At 41.5% G+C, this 9,712-nt stretch overlaps 1 protein-coding gene across 1 annotated transcript in view; it reads right to left on the bottom strand.

Annotated features, from left to right (window-relative positions):
- Positions 1-2,141: 2,141 nt before the first annotated feature.
- aipl1 (aryl hydrocarbon receptor interacting protein-like 1) overlaps positions 2,142-9,712 on the bottom strand; it is a 9,945-nt gene continuing 2,374 nt past the window's right edge. Inside the window, exons 2-6 of the mRNA XM_084065048.1 lie at positions 8,911-9,090; positions 7,296-7,484; positions 6,703-6,879; positions 3,662-3,803; positions 2,142-2,647 (exon numbers count right to left, since the gene is read on the bottom strand). Coding sequence (XP_083921174.1) covers positions 2,448-2,647; positions 3,662-3,803; positions 6,703-6,879; positions 7,296-7,484; positions 8,911-9,090 — 888 coding nt within the window. The 3' untranslated portion in view covers positions 2,142-2,447. The remainder of the gene's footprint in view (positions 2,648-3,661; positions 3,804-6,702; positions 6,880-7,295; positions 7,485-8,910; positions 9,091-9,712) is intronic.

Raw genomic sequence — 9,712 nt, 5'->3', positions numbered from 1 at the left:
TCACAGTGTCATTACAGTACCCTGCACTAAAGTGCACCCCTCACTTTGAGCACAGAGCTCTTTATGAGCATGTTAGAATAAAATAAATACTATTGTCTTAGTCTCTGTCTAAGGAGTTTTACTTGTGGAGAGCGAGTCTTTTTATGTAGGTATCCCATGCACTATGCATAAGCAAATAGAATCACTGTGTCATTACAACATCAACATAAGACACTGATATGAATACAGAGTCAACATTATCAGTATATAACAACTGTGTAATAGAATACACTGTTGACATTACAATAGTCTCTGTGCAAGTATACTGCATGGGTGTTACTCCAGAGTTATCAGTCTAATTGACTGAAGAGAGTGGCAATTCCGTTTCTCGTTGCATGTCCTCATGGTATTTCAGATAGTCAAAGAGACAGTGCCCACAATACCCTCATACTACTCTGCCACCAAAATGTGGAATGCCCTGGCACCGTACTAAGATGTGTAACACTGGTTTCTTTCTAAATTGGCCTGGAATCTATCAGGAGGCCACAAGCGGAGTTAAATGTAATTTTACCATCTCTTTTGTATAGTGTTTGTATTTGGTTGGAGACATGTATTATTGTGTACATTTTTATGCCATGTTGATGAATTGAATACATAGGACCACAATGGAAAGAAGTCCCCAGGACTTTTTTTTGTGTTATCCTTTTAGCTTTAATGTCTTACTGTACGACATGCTGTTTACATTTTTGACCAATAAAGTATTCAAACAATCAATCAATCAATCAATCAATCAATCAATCAATCAATGGCTACCTGCACAAAGGACAGACCAAGTCTCAGAGTTCCTCTGGGGAAGATGAATCTGTCGTTTCCCCTCTTGCTCAATTGCCCCTTTATCTCCTTGTGGAAGAGGTGAGAGGGGTTGGCCATGACAGGCTGTGTGTAAGATAAGACATCTGCAGCTTCTTGTTGTACACCCCGAGGGACTTGAAGTTGAGCCTTCTCAGAAAGAACAGCCTGCTCCAACCCTAGCTGTAGAGGGTATCTGAGTTGTCAGACCAGTCCAACAACTTGTTGGACTGGTCTTAGCGTGATGTATAACATTTATGCCATATATGTAAGACGGTAGGTTGCATTAGATTTGACTGATTAACCAAACCCCATCCTTTGGCACACCTCGTCTGGATTGATGTCGCCCAGTTGTGCCGGGGTATTGACATATTGCTATAGTTGTAGCAGTTACCCAGTACCAGTTTAGGCTATGCACACTACATTGCCAGCAAGCATGTCCTGGCCTGTAATGCTTAATGACTTATGTAATGTTATTTTTTGTTGGTTTTCTTATTCATTACAGTGGTGCATCAGTGTCTGTGTGTTGTGGCTCCAATCCCCTGTTGGTGTGCTGTGCTGTTGCCTACAGTATTAACGGAAGTGTAGTGGTAGTGGAAATACAGAACTGGGGGTTCCCTGAAACTGATCTCTCAGCATAATGAAATACAAACAACCTGATACATTTTGTGCACAAACATACTGCACACAGCCACACAAAGTAGTCCTGTCTGCAATGCACTCCATTGTCAGCGGTTTCCTGGTACCCAGAGGCTGGCTACAGACTCTTAATAATAATAATAATGTCTTTATTGTCCCCTCAGGGATATTCATCTTCACAGTCTGTGAAAGTGCCAGCGTAAAGGCCGGTCCACACAAATGCATGCAACATGCAACTACAATCTCAATAACATTAAGTTTACCCAGATGACTCAGAGAGATCCTTATGGAGACAGCACCACTTTGTGGACATGTTATGTAGTTACAAGTCAGAGGGTGCAGCTTGTTTATTTGATTTCAGAAGTCACAATTACATTTACAATTACACAATTACAAACCAATTACAAAAAGGTTATTTCCAGAAGTGTCATATTTAATTTGTTACATTTTACTTTGTCCAAAAAACGATTGATTTATAATCTATTCTAACATTAAAAATCATTGCTGTTCAATCGTCACCAAAATCGATTCATCACAATGCATCAATGCATTTTACACACCTAAAAGACACTTAGCAAAAGTTTTGCTCCAGTTCCAAGAATTCTGGATACCTAGGCCTATATTATATCGCTCACTCCATGTGTCTCCCTCCTCCCTTGATGTATACTTAGTTGCACGCAGGTATCATGCATAGAAATTAGTAGATCTACAGTACAAGTTCACAATGCGTGCACTGCAAAGCTTTAGCTTTCATCGGTGTTGTGTGGACCGCGGCCTCATTCCCAACTGACAGACTCTGCGATCACACTAGTGGCGACAAAGAAACAGGCTACAAGTCATTTTCAATGGAAGCCAGTGTGACATCAATCTACACAATTCAACAGGGACTCTGCAGCAATGTAGCTGACCACTCTTGGTATATTTGTTTTGCTTTTGCCACCACAAGTATCATCAACGCTTCATTAGTCTGGCATTCCTGGTCAGAACATGCCCTTGTATTTCAATTTATCCTCCTGGTTCTTCTCTTGCATGCGCATGTTGAGTACATTCAAGTCTCTCTTGACAGTCTTCTTCATGCCAGGGTCCAGGTCAAGCACGCGGCTGAAGTCCTGTCGAGCCTCTGCCTCGTTCCACACCTCCATGTGGGCCTTGCCGCGCAAGTAGAAGGCTTTTTTATCACCTGAAAGACACACAAAGACACATCAATGTGTTGCAGTGGCACCGATACGAGACCATTCCTGTTAGTAACTTTTTAGCCAGTCTTTATGACAGTATCGTGATCACAACGTCCCGGGGTCATTTCCATTCCAGTTCCAGTTCCATTTTTCATAATGAGACTCTCTCAATACTTGCTCCTGCCAATGTGACAGAGGGTTATACTACATTATGTAAATAAAGAGACCTTAACCAACTGTTTGAAAATAATGCCTCACATGTACTTCCACTTTTGGATAAAAATGATTCAGGCTGTGCATACAGTTACAGTATTAGGCCATGGGATGCATTCACACAGCTACCATGCATACAAATGTACAAACAAGTGCAGACATAGATATGTCACATATAGGCAAGGCTTTGGAGGCCAGTGGGGAGACGCCATGTGGGTGGGGAGATTGAAATACTTGAAGCTCCATGAGGTTGCTTTCACAATACCAATCTGTTAATTGACTTGAGTGTGATGAATGTCCTGTCAACAATGGAGACATCCTCATCGATTGACAGACAATGAATCAAATTATATGGTAGTAATCAAATAATCAGTTTAGCGATTAAGCGATTGCTATCATGTTATTTACGACTTCACCAAAATGTGAATGTTTGTCCATGTTCCATATTATAAAAGGAAAATAATGTTATTGCCTGCTGGGTAAACATATAAGCAATCTTCAAGATGTGTGTTTGTACTTAATTATTTCTCTTCTCTTTCCATACCATTATTTTATAGTCTAAATTAATCACATGTAGATTTATCAAAACATGTTTTAAATTAATCTCTTATTTTCTCAAAAGTCCTGGGATGGGTTTTGCAAATTAGCATCTGCTATAAACACTATGATACTTGCAATTTTTGTAGGCTACACTGTATCTGTCACTGTCAAATGTACCATGAATATAATCTATATATTTTACATTTTATTATGAATATAAACATTACTTGCAGCCCTAATAAACATACAACCATCCAGTGGCCCACCTGGGTGCTGTTTTATAATGTCAGTAGTGTGCTCAATGATTTCATAATATTCTTCCATGTGCAGCAGACACTGGCAGTAGTTGAGAGTCAAAGTGTTTCCAATCTTCTCTAGCTTCATCCATGGCGTCGCCCAGGCCTTCTCCTGAGGATACATACAGTACACACTGTTATATGACAAATGTATGCTAAATGCATAGACTGTATAAAAGGCTCAATGACGTGATGCTTTGTGATCTTGTAGATCAGCTATTTGTGGTGTGTGACACCACAGGCACATGCAGGGCAGGGGGCTGAGGGGCTTGAGCACCTACCCCTTTGCCCCTAATGCCTAAGTACCCTTAAAAAAAAAAAAAAAAAAACATTTGACAAATAATGATAATCTTGCTATAATTATTATTATTTTTGTTATTATATATTAAATTAGTCAGTTTCAGTTTTCACCTGATGCAGTGATGTCATGTGCCCTCCCACCTCCACCACTGGTTAATACTCCCTCCCCATTCATAAATTGTTGCTTTTAGACTTTCGTGCAGATTAGTGTGTTCATTTCAATTGTGAGCTTTTGTTAGCTTTGTACAGAGTCAGGCTAATAGTTTTGGATAAAGGTCGGGTGGGCACCTAAATATTGTGGGCACCTCAATGTTAAATTGGCTATTTGTTCCAAAATGTAAAAATAATATATGTTTGCTGTGTGGAAATAGAAATAATGTAATAATAATTTGAACATGCACGTCATTATCAGACCTAAATTTATCCTTCAACTTCTTCTTATGCCCAATGGTCATCCACAGGTTTTGTAACAATTGTACAAATTAGGCGTTGTCTTTGGCCCCATGTTGTACCTGCTAAATCCAAGACAACATTTTGAATGTACAGTATAATATCTCTGCTTTGTCTGTTGTTACTACTATTTCTTTTCAATTCAATTTTTCTTCCATGACTCAAAAGCATTTCTCTATCTATCTGTTCCCTTTTAATGTTCCATACATTTTAGCAAAATACGCTCTATTCACGGCAGCCATATTGGCAAGAAATTGAGCTACTTCCTTACTTCCTTCAAAGGTGTTAACAATGATATGGATTACATTAAGGCTCTGTTCCATTTAGTGTTGCAGAGCCTTTGCAGTGAACATGCACAATATCAGCACTCTGACTCTTTTTGACCAGAATGGAACACAACATTTATCAGTATCAGTGGTAACACCTGTGAAGTAAAGCACTTAATACATGCTCCTTCCGATGTCCAAACGTTTTATCAAAACGGGAGGTGAAATAGCTACATTTTGACTGCATTTAGAACTTCTGATAGATTTATTCGGACACTCCTGCACCTCCAGATGTCCTGACTCTGCAAAGTAGTTCGGAAAGTCCGTCCAAAATGCATCTTTTCTGACATCTGAAGGAGACATCAGAAGGAGCATGTATTGGAAATACTAGCGGACTCAGTCAACTAAGTATAGGGTGTAAGTGGTTAAGATGCAGTATGTCAACATTGCTTTAGGTTTGAGTTCATGCACGTGTACATGTGCTGTGCACATATGGGTCCTTCTGGCCGATCCACACGGTCACGACCTTTTTCTGTTCTGGCCCCACAGTGGTGGAATGAACTTCCCACTGATGTCAGGACAGCAGAGTCACTGCCCATCTTTCGCCGCAGGCTGAAAACCCACCTCTTCAGGAAACACTACCCTTCCTCTTTGCCTGGCCTACTTGTTGTTAACTAGTTGTACGAACGCTTGTTTTATTGTTGTATTGTTTGTCCCATCAAAACGACAACATTCATCCGGGAGGGACGGAAAAAGCCCAAGCATCTTCCTACGAAGCCAGAAACTGGACACCTAGCCATGGCCCGGGACTGGAAGATGCTGGTCGATATTGGACAGCAACTAATCTTTCCACCTGAGATCGCTTCCACCAACCTTAGGCCAGACATGGTACTCTGGTCCCCTTTACGAAAGTCTGTGTATATCATAGAACTCACAGTCCCGTGGGAGTCCTCTGTTGAGGAGGCCTATGAGCGCAAGAAACTGTGCTACACAGAGCTGGCAGCAGACGCAATTCAGCGTGGCTGGAACGCAAAAGTCTGTCCAGTTGAAGTGGGATGCAGAGGATTTGTGGCTTTTTCCACCATCAGATTGCTGAAGGAACTTGGAATCCATGGACAGGCTCTGCGGCAGACCATCAGAGCAGTTTCTGAAGCAGCTGAAAGAGGCAGCCAGTGGCTATGGATCAAACGGAAGGACCCTTGCTGGGCTCTAAGAACATGACCCCCCCCCCCACACCTGAGAACCCAATTCAAACCCCTCCAACTTCAGGAGGGCATATGAGGTATGCGGTCAGCTCTAGGGTTGGCTCAGGGAAGAGGACGCCCCTGCCTTGCACAGTCCCTTGGGATGTCAGCCACTTAACAACTAGGCAAATCTTAATGATTGGGCATGGGACACAAGCTAAGGCTTTATCACCCTGTAGCTGGCCACCTTTGATGAGGGTGTGTTTGAAGGCCGAAATACCCCCTGATTCAAGGGCACACTACTGAGGATGTGTCCCGAAATTGACATCTTACCCCAGTCTAAGAAAGACACCTCCCATGCCACTCTCGTAACATCAAGGCAAATCTCATGTGAGTGCACACCATCTATTGGCACAATGGACAGTATCAACATCACGTCCCGTGTTTTATGATTCTTATTGGATCTTGTTTAGTCGATACACTTATTTGTTTTAGCTCTTGCTCATTTGATTTAGCTATTTTGTCTCATCTGTTTAAGAAAGCTGATATATTGCACTTTTACCTTAGCGCTAGGTATACTCTTGCTTGTTTTTGCAGAAAATGCACTTCTGGTGATTAGTAGTTTTCGTTCCCTACCTATGTTGAATGCACTTATTGTAAGTCGCTTTGGATAAAAGCGTCTGCCAAATGACTGTAATGTAATGTAATGTGCACAAATCTGCCAGACAATCTTTGCATCGTCACACAGATTTAAATTCTATTGGTCAGGCTGCTATTTGACAACAAAATCACGTAGAAAACGGCTAGTTACCTTTGTCTGAATGTTTTTGATGCAGATAAGGGCCTCCTTGTATTTCAGTGTGGCCTCTGCGTAGCGTCCCTGTTTATACAGCATGTTCCCCTGGCCGTGCAGCACAGGCACAATCTTCAGCCTCTCCTCATCATTCAAAGCCCAGGACTCCCTGTGGTACTCATTGGGCTGCTGGACCTGTTATTTGCACACACGCACACACACACACACACACACACACACACACACACACACACACACACACACACACACACACACACACACACACACACACACACACACACACACACACACACACACACACACACACACACACACACCTATCTATGTTTCACATTTTCATTGACATGGTTATAATCTACAAGATGTAGTCATAGAACATGATCTGTAACTATAATTCAGTGTGGTTGCATGTGTTCCTTTCTATCTCCAGCTAAGAAACAATGCCTACTGCTTGTCATATTTGCAAATCCTTTGTTCTTTCTTTTTTAACCTTATTATATGCCAGATACGTCTGTGTTTAGCACATGGATCTATACCATCTCAATACAACACATTATAAATGAGGCTTTGCTGTGTGTGTTATTGCTAACCAGGATCAGCTCCATGACAAAGTAGAGGGGCTGCGGCTCCCTCATCAGTTCATCAAGATCATCATAGCCAAGGGTGCTGTAGGCAAACATGTTGGCCATGCCACACCCGTGGATTTGCCAGTCTACTGCATCTAAACCCTTTGCAATGTGCCTCATGCTCTTGGCCACAAGGGGATAAACGCCAGTGTGCTGAGGAGTAAACATATGTTAGCCTTTCTTCATGAACTGATTTCATTATGCCATTTTTAAATAAACTTTTAAGCAGCATCTAACCAGCTAGCTCGCTAATATGCTAATTGTCTTTTTTTTAAACATAATTCTTATCTCTCCAGTTAGGCAACAGTGTCCTATTCCAAGACAAGTTTGCCCCCCAGTGGATAGGCCTGATAATACAATACAATCATAATTTAGACTGGTGCTCTCTATAGTGCAATATGTAGGCCTGTATATATCATCCATGTAGATGAGACTGAATACATGCACTAAACCCCCGTAAACTCTAATCTGAGGACTGTGGCAGTTCTGCCGAGTCAGCATGATTAGGGAAAGCTGAGGCTACTGCAGATTAATGACAGCACTGTCTGTCACTGCAAAGGCATGGACACACATATTGTATGCACAGACTAGACATGAACAGAAACACACAAGCAAACGCACGCACGCACGCACGCACGCACGCACACACGCACACACACACACACACACACACACACACACACACACACACACACACACACACACACACACACACACACACACACACACACACACACACACAGACACACACACACACACACACACACACACACACACACACACACACACTAAATTTCACATTTTCATTGATATGGTTATACTCTACAAGATGTAGTCATAGAACATGATCTGCAAATATAATTCAGTGTGGTTGCAACCCAGTGTGCCAGACAAGCCCCCAGTGTATCCACCTGGAATGCGAAACCAAACATCTACCTTTTTCACCCAAAGGGGAATCCCCCTTGACTTCGGCAGGGATTCTCTGCTAATCTGGAGGCAAACTAAACCGTATTTAAATCCAAAGACTATAAAATGTAACTGAGGTAATAATTAATGCCAGTGCCTGTCCTTTGCAGTTGGTTATGTGCCACGTGTGATGATATATGTGCTTTTTTCTTTTTTTTAAAATCCATATTTACACACACACAACAAAAGCCAAAGAGTGCAAACAATCTAAGCTTTCTGCAGCCCTGAGTAAAGGCTGCCATTGAGGCAACGCAAAAGCTCTTTGTTTTGACATGGCTACACCAGTCTCATCATGTGTACTTTTGGGAGTACCAGGATGGCTGTGTTTGTAGTATATATTAATGGTGACTGAGAGTAAATAGAGGTTCAGTACCCTGGTACAGTAAGTACTTGTGCTTTATGCTTATTATGATTTAAATGTAAACACATTTCACTGCGTCAAACAATACAGATGATGTCTATAGTTTCCTCAACCATGCCCCCCACCCCCCAGACACTACACCAGGAGTAGGAAATCCTTTACAACCTTTAAACCATGCATTGCGATAACTCAACTCAATAACTTCAGGTACTTCCTGAACAGCGGTTCAAGTCACTACCATTGACCACTCACGATGACGTCACACCAGAACTCGGAAACTTCGCCGATCCTCATTGAGGCCAGCAGTGTCTCCCATACGTCCAGTTTAAACATGTTGCCGACCACCACTTCCATTGGCCTTCCCACCACCTTGCTGTCGTCTATCACTGTCCGCTCGTCGTTACACAGCTGGGTACGGAAATGGAATGTTATCTGTGGAGATGGAGGGAGGAGGTGAATGGAGAGCAGAGAGAAGAATGTATGGCGTGTGTCACTGTTTTGTAACGGGTTCCCAATGTTGCATAAGGATTATTTTCAAAGACTGGAACCTTTGGGAAAATCTGGATGACCCAAACAATGCTAAAATAACATGAATGTCACATCATGGTAGTGGGACATGTTCAAAAGGCCATCAAGAACAGAACATTTTGAGAACAGGACTCTGTTGGCTTTGATCATTTGTAGATTTGTCTACATATCAAATAGTTGCTGTATATAATCAATTATGATGTTTCCTATTTGGCAAGCACCATGCCACATTTGGAAATAAATAAATAATAGAATTGAAAAATCAGTGTGTTTTTCTAAATATTTTTTGTTATTCTTTTATATAACATATGGCAAATGTTGATATGTTATAATTTACTAAATAGTCTTATTAACCCAGCCCTGTTTATAGGCTAATTAGTACTTTGTTGTACAACGGTGTTGCGCAAAAAATAGCGCAAATAACAAGCTAACAATGCATTGCATTGATTATTATCTATAATCGATTAAATCAATTTGTTTGATGAACTGTTGCACCCCTCAAAATCTTTGCAAGGATGACATGAAT

Source organism: Gymnoscopelus microlampas (genome assembly GCF_963454915.1).
Source record: "Gymnoscopelus microlampas genome assembly, chromosome: 8".
NCBI lineage: Eukaryota > Metazoa > Chordata > Actinopteri > Myctophiformes > Myctophidae > Gymnoscopelus > Gymnoscopelus microlampas.
Note: the sequence above shows the minus strand (reverse complement) of the source record. Positions and strands in the feature narration are given on the sequence as shown.